Raw genomic sequence first — 24,328 nt, forward strand, 5'->3', positions numbered from 1 at the left:
GTAACTTGAGAATGACTTATCCAAATTTCATGAAACTTAATACAGTTGTTTCTTATGATGGTCAAATGATCTGTATACTTTTTGGTGAAAATAAGATTTAAACTTTTTGAGTTACGGCACTTTGTAACTAAAACAGGGGTGTGTTTTTTTTCACATGTCGCACCGTATCTCAAAAACGTTTCTTGATTATTGCTTAAAACTTTACACACTTCTTAGTTATATTAATCTTAATATCTGTATACTTTTTGGTGATGATTCAAAATTTCATTTTTGAGTTTTTGAGTATTTTATAAAAAAGGGGGAGGTTTTTTTTACATGTCGCGCCGTATCTCAAAAACGATTTATGATTATTGCTTAAAACTTTACACACTTCTTTGTTATATTAATCTAAAGATCTGTATACTTTCTGGTGATGATTCAAAATTTCATTTTTGAGTTATTGAGTATTTTGTAAAAAAGGGGGAGGGGTTTTTTACATGTTGTGCTGTATCTCAAAAACGATTTATGATTATTGCTTAAAACTTTACACACTTCTTTGTTATATTAATCTAAAGATCTGTATACTTTTTGGTGATGACTCAAAATTTTATTTTTGAGTTATTGAGTATTTTGTAAAAAAGGGGAGGTTTTTTTTTTACATGTCGCGCCGTATCTCAAAAACAATTTATGATTATTGCTTGAAACTGTACACACTTCTTTGTTATACTAATTTAAAGATCTGTATACTTTTTGGTTTGATTCAAAATTTTATTTTAGTGATATTTGTAAAAATAAAACAGGGTGGTGGGGGGGGGTCGGGGTTCACATGTCCCGCCATGTCTCAAAAACAATAAATGGTTATTGCTTAAAACTTCCTCAGAAACTATTTATGATGATTGCATAAAACTTCCACACAAGACGTCGGGCGTATCATGCGCTCATGGCGCAGCTGTTTATTGAAATATATAACTGTGCCAAGGCTGACAAGCCTACTGCCAAAATTATATTATATTATAGTATATTATATTATAATGTAATATAATCCAAATCAGGACTATAGCTTAATTAGAACTAGTGGATAGAAATATTTATATAAGTACTCTACATGTCTGGATCAAAGTATTAACTATAAAAATAATTTGTTGTTGTTTAAAAGAATCAGGTCTAAAACTATGGAAAATAGTTTTTAATCTACTGAAGGTTCTGTATCAAAATTTAATCTTGTTCAAAGTTAATTGTTATGGTGAAATCTAACATGGGGAATGTGTAGTGTAACTACAAGTATCAGGACAAAATGGCTTGATCAAAATATAAGAAGTGACTTTAGTTTAAAGACTAATTGTGCTTTCTTTTATTTATTCTTCAAAGATATTAAAGTATACAAACTGTTTATTGATTTACTTTTTCTACCAATAATTTTCTGACCCAAAGTCCATACAACACAGTACCACAGTTAACAAAACAAAGGCAAAAAGGTAATGACAAAAACTAACAAGAAAAAAATAAGCGACGCAACGTGACGCAAAATATTGTATAATTCATTTCGTCACGCGTTACCCTGGTGCTATCCAAAAATCCTGGGGAGAACACTGTATAATAATAATGTTTTAATTTGAATTTTTGATAATCTTACTTTTAGTTTAAAACTTTAAGAATTAGAAATGTTTTTCATGACCCAAATTTGCGGACATGTATATAGATTATGCAAATGGTTTGTATATCTTTGCCTAATACATGTACTTGTTCACATGAAATTTGTTCAGTAAACAATGGTGTGGTCTTGTTTGTTATTATTTCCTTTGCTCATTTTCCTGCATTTAAAAAATAAAGCATTTCCTGGTCATCCGATTTCAAATTTTTTCATTGAAATGTGTCATCAACATGTTCAATATAACAACAGCATCAAATAAAGTAAATGTGATATGAAGGACTTTTTATTTAATTTTTTGAATACTTTACTCCCAAAACTTGATACCCACAATTGCTTTGGTGTGGACCTTAAAACATGGCTAACTGTCTGGAGCCTGTCATTATAAAATTTTCTTCTGCTTTTCTTCTACATTGGTAGTTTATTATCTGATGTTGAATTTTGGTTGATGTGGACTTCAAATAGAAGGGCATAATACCAAGTTGTATTTTTTATATATACAGTAAATCATACAAAATATTAATTTTTAGAAACTTGTAAGTTGAAGTTGCCAGATATTTTGAAACATAATTTATATTTTTTGATCTAGAGGTTACTAATTTGAATGAATTAAATGGAAAGTTATTCTTTCTTGTATACTTAATTTCATGGTTTTAAGGGGGCACTCTGCATATAACAGGTATAAACCTAAAAGAAATTTATATTTTATTGAAAACACAAAAACAAGATCCTGTCATTATGAAACCTCAATAAAAAGCTGCATTGATGGTGTGTGGGAAGTGTGCTAGGAGGATTAAACCAAATACTTTTAAATTGTTAAATGCAAACAATATAAGTAGGCTGAGTTAAACCTGTGTATAGGTAATTTTGGTTATTTGATAATGTCCAATCAATTAAATTTAATGTATGCAAGTTTTCAACCGCCTTTAGAGCCCTGGTGTAGTGGTTAGTGCATCAGATTACAGACTACATACATAATAGTTCATGGTTTGATCCCCTTTCCAGCGAGAAAATTGCAGGGAATAATTTTCAGCTCTCCCTTGACACTATTTCTGAGTATGGTCTCAAGAAATGAAGATAGTCTGTCAGAAGGGGATGATAAATGGCTGGCCTGTTTTTAGAGAGAGCAATATCTTTTGCACGCAAAAGACACCCTTCTAGATTTCGAGAAGGAGCAGGTTAATGCCACTACAAGGCAGCACTAGCACCCACAAAATGGAAAGGGATTGATATAAGTTGTAATAAATTGTTTCCCAATTGACTTTAAAAAAAATATGTTTAAACTAAATCCGCCTTTTTCATTGTTTTTATATTGTTTGCAGATGTCAATCTTAATTACAATGCTTGAGAAAACATTTATACAAACAAAGGAAGCAAGTTAACCAGACCTTTGTCTTGCTAGCATTATGAAAAGAGCTGTTAAGTTTAATTTTTATGCCCCACCTACGATAGTAGAGGGGCACTATGTTTTCTGGTCTGTGCGTTCGTTCGTTCATCTGTCTGCCCCGCTTCAGGTTAAAGTTTTTGGTCAAGGTAGTTTTTGATGAAGCTGAAGTCCAATCAACTTGAAACTTAGTACATATGTTCCTTATGATATGATCTTTCTAATTTTAAAGACAAATTAAACTTTTGACCCCAATTTCACGGCCCACTGAACATAGAAAATGAAAGTGCGAGTGGGGCATCCGTGTACTTTGGACACATTCTTGTTTTAATTTTATTAATCTAGTTGAAATGGGGGAAAGTTTATACATAAAACTCTTCGCTAAAAATCCTTTCCATGATATTTTATTTTGCTTGATAAGAATTTGTTAGACATCTTGATGAATAAGATAAGCACCCAAGATATAAAACCTATTGTCTTCAAATATTCCTGAGAAATTTAACTAACAGTAAAACATAACTGATATATTTTAGAAGCAATTACTGTAAATGATGATGAAGAGATAGCAGAGCTGATTTCTGAAAATACTGATGATCTTCCACCTCTGCGTCCACAAAGAAGACAGATTGCCAGAACCAGAGCTTCAGAAAGAGTACGGGAGCAGATTATTGAAATAAGATTACAGCGAGCTGATCGTACTGCAAGATCATCAAGACAGAGGGCTATTATATCGTCAGATGAAGAGGAAGTTAATGACAGAATGGAAGAGACTAGTCAGGTATTGTAAGAATTCTAGTTTGAGAGGGTACTTCAGAAAAGGGACATACTGTGAATTCGTTATTACTCATCATTTATAAATTGTTTGGGTCTAGGTAAATCAGGAATTCAAATGTTAAACAAAATACAATTCTAATGCAACATTGCTTGTCATGTTCATTTTGATTGGATAATGTTGCCAATTTTCATGCCATCAATTCACAATTGATGCTATGAAAATGTACGCGCAAGATCAGATGAGGTTTGGCAGATTATGAATATGATTTGACATTGTTTTCTGTCAGTTTTATTAGTATGGATTTAACAATATTGTATATTAAGCTCTGTGGCATCAATTTGTGATTTGATGGTCGCATAAACCCGTTTACTGGCTCTGCTAACACATCACCGGTAAACTTAATTTGCGACCATCAAATCACCAATTGATGCCGTCTGAGCTTAAAATAAATACAGTTGTCTCCAAAGTTTGTCAAAACCTTAAAATCAGGTATTCCTGAAAACAACTTCTTCTCAATCCATGTAATTGGTAGCATGAAAATATATAAAATCAGCAGCATTTCAGAAATGAACCAACAGGATTTGTCAGGAGAAGCTTGAAGGCAAAAATGGATAGTTTAAAAAAAAATTTGATTGGAGGAATTAGAAGATATTTGAGCAAATTGTTTCTTATAAATTTTTGGCACAGATCTCTGAAATGTTAAAATGGTCGTGATGACTCCCAATTTTTAATGAGACACAACAGTAAACATATATGTAATTATAAAATGAAATGTCCATTTCAGGCCAATTTTTAATCAGACAAAATGATAAACATTTATGGTTTTAAAATTGTCTATTTCAGGCAAACTTTTAATCTGACACAACGATAAACATATATCTATTATTAAATTCAATTTCAGGCTACCACAAGTGCAGCTGTGCCTAGAAAAACACCAGTCAAAAGGAAGACCACAAAGAGGAAGAAAAAAGTGTCCAGAAAAAAGGCTAAATCAACCACAGGGAAGAAAAAGACGACAAAAAGAAAAGGAAAGAAGAGACGAAAAAGAAGAAAAACTACTAGAAAGACAAGTAAAAGGAAACAGATTATTAAGAAACTAGTGGTAATATTGATATTTGAATGTTATGAAGTTCTTGGTGTGAAGATGGGTACTTACACAGGTGTTTCAGGATTTTTACACTTCCGTTAACTAATTAATTTTATTTGGTTTTATGACTGATTTATATTTGATACTTGAGACTTGTGCAATTTTCGATAAAAATAAAAGAAATTATAATTGGCAATTTGAGGCGCTTGCGCCTTAATGCTGTTTGTCTACTGGAGAAGCAGCAGATACCAATTTTAAAGGCTTTGATTTGTCTCAACCATAGTTTTAAATCCACAACCCCTACCAATTTCTGCCAAAAAATGTCTTTAGGGAACTTGTGTACTGAATCAAACATGTAAAAAGACTGATCTTTGATATAACAACCTCTGCATGCGCATGTTTCTTTTCAACTAAATTTCAAGTACCTATTATTACATTGTCATTATGGGGCCTTTTAAAGCTGACTATGCAGTATGGGCTTTGGTCATTGTTGAAGGCTGTATGGTGACTATAGATGTTAATTGCTGTGTCATTTTGGTCTCTTGTGGAGAATTGTCTCATTGGCAATCATACCACATCTTCTTTTTTAGATCACCTGGCCCACAGGGCCAAGAGAGCTTTTCCCATCACTTGGCATCCATCGTCGTTAACTTTTACAAAAATCTTCTCCTCTGAAACTACTGGGCCAAATTTAACCAAACTTGGCCACACTCATCTCTAGGGTATCTAGTTTAAATAATGTGTCCGGTGACCTGGCCAACCATGGCTAAAAATAGAACATAGGGCTAAACTGTAGATTTTGGCTTATAACTCTGAAACCAAAGAATTTAGAGCAAATCTGACAAGGGGTTAAATTGTTTATCAAGTCAATATCTATCTGCCCTGAAATTTTCAGATGAATTGGACTACTGGTTGTTGGGTTGCTGTCCTTTGTTTAATATGCACATAGACCAAGGTGAGCAACACAGGCTCTGTAGAGCCTCTAGTTTATATCTATATCAACTTATTTACTGTAGATGTATAATTTTAACATTTTTCTTTCAGGGTAAAATGGTGAATAGGGAAGTCAGGAAGGAAGCTATACCTACTACATCATTCAAGTCGAGAATTGCTAAAAATTTAGGGCTTTCAAAACCACCAACTGGTACTACAATTCCATTACAGAAGGCACCAGGAGAAAGGACTGTTGATTTGATGAAGAGCAATGTTGGCATTTCATCATTATCTGTCCTGGGTGATCGAAATGAATTAATTGGATTCACTGAGTAAGAATTAATATTTTTGCAAAAAAGAGACTAATACTCACTTTTTGACAGTAAATTTAATTTCAATTTTCTTGAAAGTTATGTAAAGTGCAGTTTTCCTTACACAAATAAGCTAGTTGTCTGCTCTTTGGTTGAGTTGTTGTCTCTTTGACATATTCCCCATTTCCATTCTCAATTTTAGATTTGTATACACTCTGCATACAAAGAATTATCTTTTTTTGCAATTTCTTGCCCCTTTTAATAAACTAGAATTTATATGTTGCTTGTGCTAATTCTCTTTCATATCTCGTTTTTTACCTCAGTTTCAATATAATATATGAAATTAAGACGGAACAAAACACCTCGACTAAAATTGATTTGATTCGTTTAATTTTCATTTTTTTGGACAAAATATTTACTTCGACCCTTGACAAAAATGTATAAATTTTAAAAAACTTGAACCACACACTATCAGAAAAAAATCATTGAATTTATAGCACTCTAACAAACAATAATATTGATCATTAAGAAGCTTTAAACATATTTCCTTAACAGTAGAACCGGATTAAAATATTCAGCTGAATTCTACAGAGTTATCTCCCTGTAGTGTAATGTACCGCTTTATAACAAATTTTTAAGATGGATCAATCAAGCAAACATATTAGAATCTTATCATTGAAATGAATACCCTTTCCTGTGAATTTAATTCACATGGGGATTTTTTTTTTTTTTACATAATACTTGCAAATACCATCTTTTAACAAAGAAGAAAATAAGAATTTGTATTCAACGTTTCTACCATTTAAGACAGAAACATCTAGTGGACAATGGTGGAAAATGCAAAATTTACATGAGTTGTGGTATAAATATGTGATGTAGGTGGACCAATATTATAAAAATAACCTTTGCTTCTTTTTTCAGTGAACCTGACGAGCATCCTAGTACATCTGCAGCAAAACCTACAAAAAAGTCCAGATATTCTACTTTATCATTATTTTCACACAGACCAGTAGGAAAACCAGTCATAAAGTAAGGGTTATTCCATTAAAATATATGTGGGAGGGTAGGAAGGGATGTTTAATTATTGAATGTGGTTCATTGTTTTATTTTCATTATGCGTCTATTACCATTATGCAAAATTATCTAAAAAATGGTTCCTCGGTTGAAGAGATATATTTAAAGTCCCTTCCTACCCTCCCACATACATTTTAATCCCTAAGCTATTTATATTTAGTTATATAGGGACCACCCTGTCTCTGTATCCATAGGCATTGTAAATACACCACCTCCTTACTTGGTGAATAGATATCAATGAAACTTTACACGGTTCTAGCACACTATGTGAGGATGTGAAGAAAGCAATATAATATAAGTCCTTAGAGGTTTTATGCGCTCTTCAACATTTCTTTTTGGTTTTGGGTTTTCAGAGCGTGACTGAAGAGACATTAAACTCAACTGTACATTATTTTCCAACTTAATGCAGGAGTTTATCCATATGGGTACTTCAAAGTTGTTAACCATAGATATTGGAAATAATATCATTTTAAAATTTATGTATCTTGTGTTTATAGGGTTGCATGTCTCATTGACTAATACCTCCATTTTTTTCAAATATAACATACATCTTTACTTATTACAGAATAGACCAGACACCCAGTTCTAGCTCAGGAGCTGCAGGCTTTGACCTTTTAGGCGGTATCATGGATAACCAAGCCATGTTGAGGAAAGATAGCAAAGATGTTACTATAAATAGGGATGGTAAGGTTACATAGTCAAAAAAAATTCATGGTGAAAATCAAATAAGTTTAATTCAGGGCTGTTCCATTATGAAGAGTAGGAGAATTAGGATGAGACTACTAAAATTCTCCCACAACTGAACGACTACTAAAATTCTCCCACAACTGAACGACAAACTTTCTTTGAAGAATTTTGCACACACCAAGTGGTATTGTTTAAATGAACATACAATCTGCTCAACCTATTATTTAATTTTCTATTAAAAGGCCTTTGGTCAATTTTCACATTCAAAACATTCACTGCACTCCAATTCTAAATACAGAAATAATAAAAAAAATACTCAAATTAACTCAATTGACACTTAAGTCGCCAAAGCTGGAAGATAAAAAACTGGATTATACTTGGACAGCATCAAGTTAGCCTTATGATAAATGAATTTTAAAGTATCCTATGATACTGAAAAAACAGTTGCAACCTGACAATGCAAAAATGCTTTTTGTTGTACAGATATTGATAAATTGACAGATGGGAGGGAAACAACATACCAACCAGCTGTAGATCACAGCTTAATTATGATTTTTGTAAAAAATACTCTAGATTCATTAGTATTTTGTTGGATAATAATTTTCATTGATTCAACCAGCCAATTAAATGTTCAACAAAGTTCTAATTTTCTATAGATTTGTGTACAAAACTCACGAAATAAAAAACTATGAAAATATGATTTTTTTTCTCAATCCTCTGAATTTGGTATTTAACAACAGAAATGAATCAACATAACCGAAAAAATTGATTAAAGATTTATAGATACTGCCTTGCATGCATAATAAATTTTGCTTGGCTTAAAATTGCTTGGCTCAAAATTTGCTAAATGGCTTTTGGAGTGTTATATGAAAAGAAAAATGGGTGTTATAAGGAAAAATATTTTACCTTGTATCATAGGAGTCTGAACATTACGACTAAAAATTCCTATACCTGACTTAAGTACTCCTTAATAAAAATTTATACAATTAAACAGGAAACGTATAATTTCCCAACTTATTCGGTATTCAAGAGCTTGCAGCTCCTGCTCAGACTTTGTAAAACGTCACCAATGTCTGAGCAGAAAGTTGATGAACCAGGGGTATGTCAAAGAACGTCTCGTCCTTTTTCTAAAAACGTTCATCGGAAGGTACCCAGAACTGATTGATAAATATTCCGAATCAACTTCACAAATAATACACGATGGTCTTGAAGTATAGATTTTGCATGCTGACGGTGTTTATCATCCTAATAACGTGTTATATTATTCTTTTATTTGTCTTTATTAATATTACTTTTACTGTTAAGTCTATTTTTGAGATATCCTTTTTGGCGTAACTCTGTGCTTATGTATCCCATCATACTTTGAACAACAAAATTATTTTATGATGTGACTCTGTACCTATGTATCTTGTCATACTTTGAATGACAAAATTATTTTATTTATTGATAATACTTTTACTGTTAACCTACTTTTTTTGTGATATACATTTGACGTGACTCTGTACTTATGTATCCCGTCATACTTTGAACCACACTACTATTTTATTTATTATTACTTTATACTGTTTAGTCAGTTTTTGTTATATCTATTTTGCGTGACTGTATTTATGCATCCCGTCATACTTTGAACGACAAAATTATTTCATGTCTACCTGTGCGAATTTCAAACGCGCAATTTTACACCAGTACTCAAAACCCTCCTTCCTTGATGGGTGCATTTTATATAGACAAATAAAATCGTATAATATAATCAAAATGAGGATGTTAATTTGATGTATGCCTTTTTGTGCTTCTTCTTTACATTTGTTGTTTTTATAGTGATTAAGATGATAACACAATGTTGACTGCTGTACCCCTATTTTTGACATTTTTAACTATTGTGTCTGTTTGTTTTGTTCACGCATCGGTGACAATATAATGGAATGTGATACGACTATCATACAAGTGAGAGGTTTAGCTAGCTATAAAACCAGGTTCAATCCACCATTTTCTACATTTGAAAATGCCTGTACCAAGTCAGGAATATGACAGTTCTTGTCCATTCGTTTTTGATGCGTTTTGTTATTTGATTTTGCCATGTGATTATGGACTTTACGAATTGATTTTCCTCTGAGTTCAGTATTTTTGTGATTTTACTTTTTATAATAATAAAGTAACATTTCTTTGTAGGATCATTAACCAAAAAGAAAGAAGTGGAAAAGAAACCAGTGAGGAGACCATCAGGTCCTCTGTTGTCGCCAAAATCTAAAATAGCGTTATATGACGATTTACCTCCCCTGGAAGATTCAGGTACATTTGATGATGTCATGTTTTCTGAAATCAATCAGAATACAAGTTTACCGTTAGACTCTTCATCCACTGTATTAGATACAACTTCAACGCTCGATTCATCTGTAACTAGTCAGGGCACCGTTGTTATTGATGTGAAAGTTTTAGACAATACAACTTCAACCCTCGATTCATCTGTAACTAGTCAGGGCACTGTTGTTGATGTGAAAGTTTTAGACAGTACAACTGACAGTGAGAGAGAAATGAAGGGAGATAAAAATGTCAGGGAATTATGTCTCCTTGATGATAGCTTTGGTGAAACTCTGATGGGTAAGAATGGGGTCAGGCAGAAAACTGCTACATCATGCAGAATTGGATATTTGAATCAGATAACCCTTATTTAGAAAGTGGTTGCTAGAAATGCTTACCTGGTATTCTGTAGGTATAAGAAGATGTGGTATGATTGCCAATGAGACAACTTTCCATCCAAGTCACAATATGTAAAAGTGACTAGTGTAAAACCAAAAGACTGGGTTACTAAAAATGTGTCTCTGTAATAAAGGAGTTTTTTGCTAGAAATTATCTGGTATCAGGGGTGTGGAAATGCTATGCCAGACTCGCCCGACTCGTACATTTTAACACCCGGACAAGTAATTATTTTTGTCTTGGTTGCCTGTGGACAAGTAAAATAATATACATGACAAACTTCAAATTCAGCAAAAATATAGGATTAATTTCAAAACGTATAAAGATGTTTAATTTATGTAAAAGAAACCAATAATCAGCGAGTAAAAACATCAATGTTCATGACGATAAATATTACATAACTCCGGAAATAGATCGATTACCAATTTGAGTAAAAATAAGTATGCAAACCCGAGTCGCGTAATATTGCATTGGCTTTGTCCATTGACCCGGGATTGTCGATTATGTTTTATCCACTATTCACCGAATGTGTCAATTCTTAAGATTTTGAATCGAGATTCAGATTGATCACAGTCGCTTGAATTTTAGTGATATATGTATGAAAAAAAAATTAAAATACATATACAGTTAACTCTCGTTGTCTCGAACTCGGTTGACTCGAAATTTCGGATGAGTCGAAGTTTTCACGTGGTCCCGAACTTTATTCCATACAAAAGTATGTAATTCGACTCCTGATGAGTCGAAATTGGATGAGTCGAAATTTCGGTTGAGTCGAACTAAATTTACGGTCCCAAGGTTAACAAAAGCATTCAAAAATCATTTTTTATCTCGAACTAATACACATATGTCAAAACATGACCTCCGGGATTTAAATGGATTGAAGAGTTAATCTGACAATACACGTGTTATTAAATTTCCGGTCACTGACCACTGTATTGATTTATGACATGCTATTTCCATGAGCGTTTTCCTAAGATTATCTTTTGTAGAATTTTTATAAATAATTAGTGATAAATTGTTAATGTTCATGAAAAAGTATTTTAATTGTTTACAAAACAATTAATTTGTGATTTACACTAATGAGCTTGGGTGTGTATAAAGTGAGGATTATGGCTTCCGTTGATGATCACCTAAAAACTACTCAAACGGCGTCTTTAATCTTATTATATGTTCTTTTGAAAACAAAGAGTGAGATAAAACAAAATGAATAGAAATCAAAATTTTCTTAAATCTCTTGTATCCGAGAATAAACAATTTTGTCAGCTATTAGCGACCTGAATTACGAAACTGTCGATTGGAAATTACTCTCTTGGAAAAGCCATAGGATTTTTTTTTTTATTGAAACAATTGAATAAGTAAAAATAACAGTCATTATAATAATAAAAGACTGTGACATACAAATACATCGATCTGATACTAGAATATCGATCCCCTTGTCATATTCACCCGGATTTATTTTAGCTTTACCAAGCTAAGCAAAAGTTGTGTCCCTTAGATTGTCGAACTTCCGGGGGAAGGTCTAAAAACAGGACAGATAAAACCAGGACAGTTATTTTCGATACGTTTTCAAAAAAAAAATTCACGAGATAATCTATACTAGTTCTAGTTGTTCTACATGTACCCAACCTGAAAAACTTGTAAAAACAAAATTATAGAGCATTTGCAATTGCGAATATCCCACAATCTATTACATTAAATTTTATCTTTAAATATAAAATCAATTAGTTTTCCTAAAATTAAAGCTAAATATCTTCATTACCACACACTCGCTTTACGGTTGACATGACAGAATATACAAATACACAGAATCGATGACAGATCGTTAAGTTTAGCACGTGCCAACTAAAAATTTAGCTATAGGACGACACATGGGACACTTTTTATGAGATTCATCTATTATCGAATGAATATTTTTATCTTTTCCCAAAATTTAATGCTAAAACTTATCAACGAATTATAACGACAAAAAGTAATAATCTATTCAACTTTCGATTTTGATTTGAAACAAATTTGTCCACAAGTTGAGACATAATAAGTAACTGTCCTGGCAAATTTTTTTATTCACTTTTTTTTTTTTTTTTAATTTTATGATTGGGTCTAGCTTTTACTTAATGGTAGTATCAACATTGTACTTTAGACAATCGCAAAAAAGAAACTATTCCAATCTTATATTTAAAAAAAAATAATTGCGTTGTTAATTTCTGCAATTAATTCAGAAATTTAAACGGAGTAGGCTACTGTCTTGGCAATTTTTTTTGGCGTTAAGGAAATAAATGTCCATATTATTTTATATTTTCAAAAAGCTTATATTTCAAACTTTTAAATGAACTAAAATTTGTTTACCGGACTTGTATTTTAAAGAAGATATTAAACTTTATATTTTGATTTTGAACATATTTCAACAAAATTTCTAACGTAAAAGGCTTCTGTCCTGGCAGATATTTTTACCTTTAAAAGACGAAAAAAATATTAAATCATAGGTTTTTGGAAAGATTATTCCATAATCTTTATAATCATACAAAAATAGTATGCCAGACAGTTGTACTGAAGAAAATATAACAATTATAGGTAAACTCTTCTCGACAATTTCAGCCATTTTTTCCTTAAAATTTAGCGGATTAGGCTACTGTCCTGGCAGATTTTTTTGGTGTTAATGACATAAAAGTTCATATAATTTTATATTTTCATAAAGCTTATATTCTAAACTTTCCAATGAACTAACATTTGTTTACCAGACCTTCATTTTGAAGAAGATATTTAACTTTGTATTTGTATTTTGAAATAATTTCAACAAAATTTCCAACGTGAAAGGCTACTGTCCTGGCAGATTTTTTTACCTTTAAAAGATGAAAAAAATATTAAATTATAGATTTTTAGAATGAAAATTTCATAATCTTTATAATCGTACAAAAATATTATGCCAGACAGTTGTTTTGGAGAAAATATTTCAATTATAAGTAAAGTTTTCTCGGCAATTTCAGCCATTTTTTTGATAAAATTAAACTGTCCTGGCAGATTTTTTTTAGCTTAATTATTATTCATTTTTATATTTTTTACAAATAACATAAGTAAATACCATGTTCTTTATTATACAATTTAAATTTTAACAATATGTTGAGTAAAACAAAAGTTACAGATAAAAACGTATCGAAAATAACTGTCCTGGTTTTATCTGTCCTGTTAATAGACCTTCCCAACTTCCGGTGTTCGTTTGAGTCGAACTACGTGTATCTCGAAATATTTCTCTGGTCCGGCTGACTTCGACATAACGAGAGTCGACTGTATCACTAAAATTCAAGCGACTGTGGATTGATGAATACTTTTAAAATAAAACATCGGGCAAGCAAGACAAAAAGAATGACGAATCATGTCGAAAGCATGAAACGCAATCAGAGATGGTCAGGGTGTAAAAAAAAATATATGGAAGCGAGAATTATAGATTATCGTTGATCATCTCAACGAGATTGATTTTCTCGCTTAAGCTGGTACAGCGAAAGTGAGAAAAGCAATCGAGTTGAGATGACCAATGATAATCTGTTTATCGCTATTTTACCTTTGACGACGTTGTCATTTTCATGTCAATTTCGTTAGCAACGCGATGTGGCTTCCTTAGTTTCTAGCGATAATTTCTCCTTCTCAAGCGAGAAGCATGATATGAAAATTATCACAAAAAAAACATCAAAGAAAAAATGCACAAAATAGCGATAATAACAGACATCGTGAATATCAGATTATCCCTTGGAAAGAAATTCAGATAATATGTTTTGTTTTTGTCTTATTTATTGATCAAAGGCAACCTTATTTGTTGTCTAAGTGGTAAATAGAAGTGTTTAACTACCAAGAAAAATCCAAGTGTGTCAGTTGATAGAATAAATTAGTTAATCTATTATTTTGTTTCCATTTCTTGACTCACTGTCCTCTAAATTTAGTATATTATGTAGTGTACCTACTGGCTACAATATTTATTAAAAAACAGTGCTGAAAACTTTACATGTCATTTCATTTAGTTGGTTTGCTTTTGAGTTTCTGTCCCATTGATGTTATAAACCCATTTCCAACATTCCTAAATTTTTACACCTATATATAAACCAATTGATTTCACTGATTTGTTTGGGATGCAAAACAGTGCTAAGAATCATATATTAACTAATAATAAAATACTACAATATTTATTGGGACCATCAGGGCAAGTAACTTTTTTCCGGACAAGTAAAATTTACAGTTTTACTTGCCCAGGGACAAGTGCTCACAACAAATATTTCCACACCCCTGGGTATTATAAGACTTGGTTTCTTGTATCATGGTTTTGGTTGCTCTAATGGGATTTATTACTAATTAGAATTAACAACCAAGTCTAGAAGATTATTTAATCAACAGTTTCAGGAATAAAATTTATGATTAACAGATTTTCATTTTATAATGCCAATATATACTAATAATTAGGAAAAACCATACACAAAAATTACCAGATTTACAGTTAAATTACTAAAATTTCTAATTTTAAACAGAATATCATCAATTTTACCTGCTGATACATACTGTTTCTGAAAGGCCACAAATAATTTGTAGATTTTTACTCATCTATCACTGAAACAATGGGATGGTTTGGATGAAAAATATGTTTTTTTTGGACAGTTCTGCCTAATTTTTTGCGAGCCATATAATTTAGACCTTGTTAGTAGGAGTATTTTTGAATTCTATTGGAATAAGCATTTTAATGGTTTTTTTAATGGCTTTATTTTCTGTCTCCTTGATATAATATTTTGTTGATTTGGCCACTGATCAACTTTGAAAAACTGTTAAACTAAAACTGATTCAATTCCAATTAAACTGTTACACTTTTAAAAACTCTTTTATTCTGCTCACAATGCAACTGATTATTAACGACTAGTTCATAGTTTTCACTCTTTGTCAAATTCAAAACAACATGAAAACTAGTGGGAATACCGAAATAGATACTAAACAAATAGATAAAACATGCCTGAGCTGACTTGTTTTAAATATGCAGCAGGCCTGTTTCTAGACCTAAAAAAAACAAAAACAGGGAAATAGGTCTTTTGACTTTTAACAAAAACTACAAAATTAATTGATGTGTTCTTATTTAAAAGGAATTGAGACAATCAGAAACTATTTAATCAGGTTGATATTTCTTTGACACAATCCCAAATTTTATAATTACTGTACATGTGGGTTCATTATTGTTTGTGGGAAAACATTTTTTGTTGGTTTTTAGTTAAAGGTGAACCATGATTTTAATGTCTTACAAACTGAGCATTTTCAAAAAACCATTATGCAGATGTTTGCCAAAAAAGAGAAAGAAATCATATATCTACAAAAATACAATTTACTTCAAGTCCAACCATGAATATTTGTACCTACCAAAAGTAATGCATCCACAGTAGCATACAACTACTTTTCATGGAAGTTCGCTGCTCAGTTTCAAAATAAATAGCTTTCAATAACACTAGTAAATATTGATAGTGTATTAATTGAGGAATCAAAAAAGCAAAAAGAATATAGTGGTCAATGTGCTTGCTTTCAAGAATTTTTATAGCTTTGTCATTGACCAGTTGGTGTTCTCAAAAACTATTATTTAAAAAATAAATAAGATTTTATAAGACTTTTACAAATGACTTATAATTATACATATTATAAAAAAAAATTGGGGTCCATGGGCAAATTTTTTTAAGGCATTCAAATGGATAAAACCAGAGGATTTTGAAAATCTGACAAAAATTCCAAAACATGACAAGCAAACATCCTTAACATTCAACTTGTCTCAATTTATTTCAGCTCCACAAGGTACTGACCAGCTGGTTTCTCCTGATAAAGGTACACAGACTGGGAGTAGCCTCATCAGTGACGAATCTTTAACTCAGCTGAAATATTTAGATAGAAAAATTGATACTAATGTGATAAAGGAAAAGTTATTTGAGGACCTACCGAAAAGTATTTATAGTGATTCACAGTTAAAGAAAGGAAATAGTGAAAAAACAAAAGTTGATCAGATTAATGAAAGTGAGAAAAGCGATGCAAATAATGAAATTAAGAAAATTAATACAATGGACGGAAATTCAGAAGATAGTACTAAATTGCAAAAGGAAAATAGTGATTCAAATAAAAGTGGAAATAGTGATAAAACTTCTAGAAATAAGGAAATAATTAGTAAGAAAGAAAAAAGCAAAGAGGAAAAAATTAGCAACAAAGAAAAAAGCAAAGAGGAAATAATTAGCAACAAAGAAAAAAGCAAAGAGAAAGTGAAAGTGAAACGACTTAGTATTGAGGAAAAAAATAAAGTTAAAAAATCTGTGGTTAATAAGGATAATAATGACAAAGTTCCTGAAAGTGCATCGTCTAAAAAAAGTAGTGAAAATATTTCGCAGTTGGATGATATTTCTGATGAAAGTAATGGGTTTCATGAGGATCTCGAGGAGAAAGAACTTGAGGAAAAGTTGCAAATAGCACAGGCTAAATTGAAAAAGTTAGAAAGTAAAGGCAAGAAAACAAGTAAGAAAGATTCTCATAAAGACAATAGGAAAGAAATACTGAAGGAAAGTACAAAAGAAAAAAATAAGCCTACTGCATTTTCTTCAGGCTCCTTGCTTAACGAAGGAAATTTGGAGTCGAAAAATGTGGGAAAATCAGAAAAGGATTCACATAAACATGATAAGGAGAGAAAGGATAAGAAGACGACAGAAATTGTTGAAAAAAGTGAAAAGAAAGTCAAAAAACACAAAGAAAGTGCTAGTGAGAAACAAAAAGTCAAAAAATCTAAAACGCCAAAAGAACAAACTGAGGAAGATGTCATTATTGCCACTCCACCTCATCAGGAAGTTGAAATAATTGAAATTCCTGATGATGACGATGAAACTGAATATGTTCAAAACTTAGATAAAAAGATAATAAAGTCCTATTCTGGATCTGACTATCAGAAACCTAGATCGAGACAAACATTAGATCTCAAAAGTGTTGTAAAGAGGGAAAAATCAGATCGAGAGACAAGTGAAAAAGAAAATCGTAAAAGACGGGAAAGTGATAAAGAACATGAACGTGACAGAAGTAAAGAAAGAAAAAAGAGAAAATATAAATCACGTAGTAGATCACGTGAGCGTAGGCATAGATCAAGATCTCACGAAAGATCACGTAGATCTCGTTCAAGGGACAAATATAGAAAAAGCCATAAGAGTAGGTCAAGATCAAGAGAAAAAAGCCGTAGATCCAAAGATCGTTGGTCTAGAGACAGATCAAGGGAAAGGGATCGATCCAGGGACAGGGATCGTTCAAGAGATCGAGATAGATCAAGAGAAAGAGATCGATCTAGAGAAAAGTCTAGAAAGCATAAACGGAGAGACAGGAGTAGAGATAGAAGTTCAAGTAGAGAGAGGACAAAAATAAAAAGCAGAGAAAAAAGTAGAGATGGCAGTCGAGATAGAGATTATAATAGGTGGCGTGAAGTCAGTCCAGAAGTGCCGTTAAATATTTCGACTATTGACTCTGGTAGGTTAGATACAGGAAGGCTTATTGATTTGTTTGATGATAAGTGGAAGAAACGTGAAGACTTAAAGCAGGCTAAAAAGAAAAAGAAAAGTCGTGAATCTCCTGTCAAAAATTTACATCAATCACCAGCAAAACGACCTCTTGAGGATAAAGAGGAAGACAAAATAGACATGCTAATGAAAAAAGCAAAACCTCCAATTGAAAAAAGAGAAACAGAGGTTATAGAAGCAAGTCAACCTATTTCAAAAATCATTGACATTTTTACAGAAAAGAATGAGTTTGATATGTTTGCAGATGATAATTCTGATATGGACACGGAAATTCCTGAGCCTGCACAAGAATCTGTGATTGTTATTAATACTGTTGACAGTTTTCATAAACATCGTTCAAATCTTGTTTCATTACCTTCCATACAAGATGATGACAAAACAAATATTCATGATACAAATATTGAAAAAGAGAAAAAATCTGACAATGACGATTCAAACAATTCTATACCTGTGATAAACAATACAGTTGAAAAGACTATTAATAGTCCTGAATACGATCCAGCATTTCCGACTGATGATATGGAAGAGTCGCCGTCACCTTTGCAAGATGAAAAAAGTCCACCAGGAACTCCAGTGGAATATACTGATGTTAATAATCAATCAATGCAAGGAAATCCTCAGATCATCATTGGTGAACCACCACCATGTTCAGTGACGATTGACGAAAACTTCCCAGGGCTGAGCTTGTCACCTCTTCCTCAGCTTCCACCTCAGCTAGGCAAAGGAATTCTTGGGGAAGGAGGACAATTTATTCTTCAGAGAGGTGAGGCACCAATTGTGCAGCCTGATGTTCCAGTTGGAATCAGAATTTTACAAGGATTACGACCTGGAATGTCACCCCAGCGAGCTATGCTAATGAATCCATTAATAATGAACAGACCACCTCATATGCAACCTCGATTTGCTCATTTGCCTCCTGGACATATGCCTCCTTTTGGCCTCCAAGTAACAACTCAGGATGGTGTGACATTACCAGTACAAGGACATTTTCAACCTAGAATGGCACATTGTTCTCTTCCACCTCAGCCTGGTATGATAAATGGTAATTTTGAAGGCATTCATACAGACACTTCACAACCACCTCCTCCATTTCAGCTGCTGCAGGGATCACCTCGTTTATCCGGAGATCCTCGTTTACAGCTGCCACCACATGTGCTTGCTCAGGGTCCTCCACCTGGTCATGCTGGTTCCCCATTGCAGATTCATCCTGGAATGGAACCAAGAGTGTCTGTACCAAGTCCACTTGTATCAATTTCTGGTCCACTTGATGGACCTCATATGACATTATCAGGACCACCAATCTCATTAAGTGGACCACTGCCTCATTTGGCTTTATCCAGTCATCCGATGTCTGTTCCTAATTCTCAGATTGGAATACCTAGTCCGGAGTTAGCATTAGGAAATCCATTGACTAAATTACCAGCACTGTTAACGAGAATGCAGGTACCTCTGTCTAATCCACAGGATACAATGGCTAGTCCAGTCAGTGATCCAGAACCTGTTTATACTCCGCCAACACCAACCAATGATGACACACCCTTCATGAACTTAGCAGTAGAAGCGTCAACACTTGCTAAAATATCTCGATCTCAGTCACCACAGTTATCTTCAAGTGCAGCTTTCTCGCGAAATAAACCTTTAATTTCTATAGCAAATCTAAAAACTTCACTTAATAATAAAATTATTCAAAATCTAAATCCATTAACTTCAACCAAAAGTTCAAAATCACCTATGGATGAATATCCATCGCCTGATGAAAACGAAGGGGATGACATTATTAAAAATAGTGATGAAGATTCGGAGAAAACACAACCAAATGCTGCGGACCATTTGAATCAGCTAACAAAGCTTCTCAATGCACAAGCTCAACTGGCACAGTTAGTGAATAAAAACAAGCAGACTTCTGTGAAATCGTCACACGAGAGTGCTAAAGGTAGATCGAAAGATCATCCATTCAAAGTTCCTCTGCCTCCACGAATTAAAACTAGCAATGGAAAAATTGTGAAAGAGGCAGAATCTACTGATGTGGTCGATATGGACGTTGCGTCTCCTCTGGATGAAAGTAGTATCGAAATTCCTGATTCTCCTGATGACTTCGATAAGGTTGTTTTCGGTTCAAAACAGAAAGAAAATAAAAAACGAAGAGATAGGCATGACAAGAAAGAAAAACGTAAAGACAAAAAGGTGAGAGATTCGTCATCGAGTGTGAAATTTAATGATGCTAGAAAAAAACCTGTTATGACAGTTAATGATGAAAATTTAAAAGATGTGATTAGGGAACTTGAATTGGAAGATGAGCCTTCATCAGCTGTGGAGCTGACTAATAAAGCGAAGGTAATTTCCAGCAAAGGGAGGCAACTTCTTAGATAATATTTGAATAAAATTTAAAAATGTGAACCCTTTTCAATTTGTTAGGTTAAATTTAGGGAATAGAACCCTTTAAAAGATTTGATGTGTTGTCTGGTCATTTTCTTTCAAATGTTTTCAGTAAAAAAAAAATACATTTTAATTTAATTTAATATATATTTTAAAATAGATATAAGACATGAGATGCTTTTACATATATTTCAAAAAAATATAAGTTGGTTGCATAGTTTTCTTAATAATAATATTTTATAGTCTTATCATTTCTGATCATGGCTTGTTTCTTGCTGATCTCAAGTTTAAAATGTTCATTCAAAACTGCATTTATATCTTTAAGTATTCCCCCCCTGTCATGGAGTGTACGTGTAAAACTGTAAAATTCAGATTTTTTTTGCATACAATGATTATCATGTTTATAACATTTATTTAACAAGGACAAATATATATGAGATGTATTAATTTATTACTTTCACCAAATGCTACATACAAAAAAAATGAATATTGCAAAATTGGCAATAGAGAGTTTACACCACTTACTAGTAAACCATGCATAAAAAGAACAATTAATTTTGCACTAGCAATAAATAAAACAACATAATAAAAAGAAGCATTAAGAAATTAGTAGTCTTTTTATATATACATGTATACTATAAATATTTTGTAAACGAAAATTATATAATTATCAGATAGTAATAACATTATTGAAGTTTTAGCATGAATGCAGCACAGACGGTGGATGAGATCAATAAACAAAATAAAAGAACAGTTCATTACTATAGTGAGCAAAATACTTTCAATGCTACCACATCTGAGGCTTAATTTCCTTATTAAATATCTGTTTTATATGTATTGTGAATTCTTTTTCAGTTCCTGAAGAAACTGCATTTACAAGAACGAGTTGTGGATGAAGTCAAACTTGCATTAAAACCATTTTATAGTCATGGAAGAATTGATAAAGATCAGTATAAAGAAATAATGAGAAAGGCTGTTCCTAAGGTAATACATTTATATTATTTATTATATACTTATAAAAAAGAAGATGTGGTATGATTGACAATTTGACAATGAGACAACTTTCCACAAAAGACCAAAATGACACAGAAATTAACAAATATAGGTCACTGTAAGGCCTTCAACAATGAGAAAAGTCCAAACCGCATAGACAGCTATAAAAGGCCCCGAAATGACAATGTTAAACAATTCAAACGAGAAAACTAAAAGCTTTATTTATATAAAAAAAATGACCCAAACAAATATGTTTAGTAGTAAAACAAATAATTTGTATGTGTAATTCTATCAACAGCAATCATGCTGTAACAGTTATCCAGGATGATATTGATATGAGTGACAGTTGCAACGGATTTATCACACCTTTAATCTGTATGATGAAACGCCATTGATGTGGGTCACTGTTGCTTAATCAAACCCTGTATCATTCTATACGATATCATGTCACATAAACAGCATCTACGTGAGGTATATAATAAAGTTTATATGATGTGGCTTTTTCAATATCACACACTGTATTAACCCCTCAACCAATATAACCCCTTGAACAGAGGTCTTAGGATTATATTGATCTTTTGGGTTAATACAATTGTGATATTGAAAAAGCCATATGATGCTTATTATATATTAAACCCTCACCTAAAGAAGTGGTGATTATTTAATATCCTTTTGGATTAATTATTGTGTGAACAATGTACAAAATTACTAAATCAATTATTTTGATTTCAGGAAATGGTGCATACAAACAATTCTTAAAAAATCTACGTGACAATTTTTTAAAAATCTATCCCAATGTAATTTTCACCAAAAAAAATCATTGCAGTAAGACAATAATATAGGGTTATTGCATAAATATTCCCAAATATTCATGCAATAACCCTTTTATTGTATAGCAATATAATATTTGAGAGTAAAAATTGGTTTCAACTAAGATTTTGTCGTTGATGACATCATGAATTTTGAAGATTTATTGCACTAGTGCAGTATTGGAATTTATTGCATGCTAACTTTTGGCTACTTTCTGTGGGAAATATTATATTGCTATACAATAATATGTAACATTATATGATATTTTAAATTTTTTTTAAATTATTTGTATTCTCTTTCAGGTTTGCCATAGCAAAAGTGGTGATATTAATCCTCAAAAGATAGCAGCTCTCGTAGAAGCTTATGTAAATAAATATGGAAAGAAAAAGAAGCATCCGGACTCATCTTGATAACTATCTTGTTATAGCCATTTGTGTTCTTTATTTAACTATTGCATAAACCATTCATGTGTTAACCAATTAGTATTTGAATTTCAATTACTGTGGATTTATTTATTTTCGTACATACCAAATTGCATTGATATAGGTAAAATTGGAATTAGGGGGATATTTGATTGGGTTGGTGTTCTAACGTCTGGATACTAGGCTATTGAAACTATACAAAGATCAACTTTTAGACTCTTTTTAACCTATGTGTAGGAAATCAACAAAAATGTCATATGAAATATTGAATAAACAGTCCGTTTTCATTAAAAATATTGAATTAACAGTCTGATTTTATTAAAAATATTGAATTAACAGTACGATTTCATTAAAAATATTGAATTAACAGTCCGATTTCATTAAAAATATTTCATAAACTGTCCGATTTCGTTGAAAATAGTTTAAAAAATGTTAGGTTGTTAGGTTTAGAAATCAATAGAACTCTATTGAATCCATCTATATGAATCAAGTAACACTATTTTCGATTAAACCAACTTTTATTATAGCATTTTTGGTGTCAGTTTGTGATATTATTTTGGTAAGGGCTATTCCAGAAAAAAATGTATGAGGGGGTTGGAAGGCAGTTTTTGTCAGCACCCGCCACCCAGACAATTGTAATTAAAATTTATAGTGCATTATAGTGTGAAAAGTTGCTCTGATACCCATCACCCATGTATTATTAATACAATGTGCCTTCCAACCCCCCCATACATTTTTTTCTGGAATAGCCCTAAATAGCTCATGAGGAAAACAAATTTCTTTATCACCCTACAAGAAAATTAGATATTACATGCATGGCTTATGCTTTAATTGTGATTTTATAAATCCTACTGCATTTTTGGTGCAGTTGCTGTCATGACTGCTGTTTATAAGTTTTATCAGAAAAAAAATTGTCTTAAGAAAATTGTTATTTGAAATTCTATTTAAGAAATATCTGGCAAAAATGAATGAGTTTTAATAGGGGCCTCTTTACCAAGAAATTTGTGGTTAACTAGTCTCCCTAAGCCAGGAAAATTTGTTTCCTACATGTTAAAGTTATCCTTGTAAGTGGTAAAAAAAAGTGCGTGGATTCTCTATATATCTGTACAAATAAATCACTTACAATCAGGATACTTCAAAATTTGTTCGCAAAAATTGGGATCACTCAATAATTTCTCAAAATCATTGAACACAATTCTATGAATATATGTCTGAGTTTCTTAGTTAATACATCTATGGTAAAAAAAAAAACATAATGAGGAAAAATTGGTTCTTGGATGGTGATGATTTGCATTTTTAGAAATATTTGAAATAGAGTATTTATTAAAATTAGCCAAAATTTTACAGACTATTTTATTTCTCTTATTTGTGTTTTATGATTATTCACCATCACAGTCTAAATGTAATGTTAATTCTGCTGTTATAAACCAATTTTTTGACATGAAATATTTGTCCTCAGTTGTTATGGATGTATTTATTAAACTTTTTGGAGTAGAAATAAATATAAAGAATAGTATTTCCAATACTAAGTATTATAAGCCAAAAACATTAATATTTGTACCCCTCATTTTATTTCATAGTACCCCCTATTTTCAGTTATATTGTGAT

The 24,328-nt window shown here is 31.9% G+C and overlaps 1 protein-coding gene across 3 annotated transcripts in view; it reads left to right on the plus strand.

The window, feature by feature from the left end:
* Nucleotides 1-22,855, plus strand: part of LOC143083373 (uncharacterized) — a 35,999-nt gene extending 13,144 nt beyond the window's left edge. Inside the window, exons 7-15 of one of the 3 annotated variants that reach the window (XM_076259629.1) lie at nt 3,545-3,789; nt 4,688-4,888; nt 5,918-6,138; nt 7,039-7,146; nt 7,757-7,875; nt 10,048-10,476; nt 16,366-20,453; nt 21,351-21,479; nt 22,601-22,855. In XM_076259629.1, coding sequence (XP_076115744.1) covers nt 3,545-3,789; nt 4,688-4,888; nt 5,918-6,138; nt 7,039-7,146; nt 7,757-7,875; nt 10,048-10,476; nt 16,366-20,453; nt 21,351-21,479; nt 22,601-22,708 — 5,648 coding nt within the window. In that variant the 3' untranslated portion in view covers nt 22,709-22,855. The remainder of the gene's footprint in view (nt 1-3,544; nt 3,790-4,687; nt 4,889-5,917; nt 6,139-7,038; nt 7,147-7,756; nt 7,876-10,047; nt 10,477-16,365; nt 20,454-21,350; nt 21,480-22,600) is intronic. The other 2 variants (XM_076259630.1, XM_076259631.1) reach the window with 2 other exon arrangements.
* Nucleotides 22,856-24,328: the final 1,473 nt, after the last annotated feature.

Source organism: Mytilus galloprovincialis, chromosome 7 (genome assembly GCF_965363235.1).
Source record: "Mytilus galloprovincialis chromosome 7, xbMytGall1.hap1.1, whole genome shotgun sequence".
Taxonomy (NCBI): domain Eukaryota; kingdom Metazoa; phylum Mollusca; class Bivalvia; order Mytilida; family Mytilidae; genus Mytilus; species Mytilus galloprovincialis.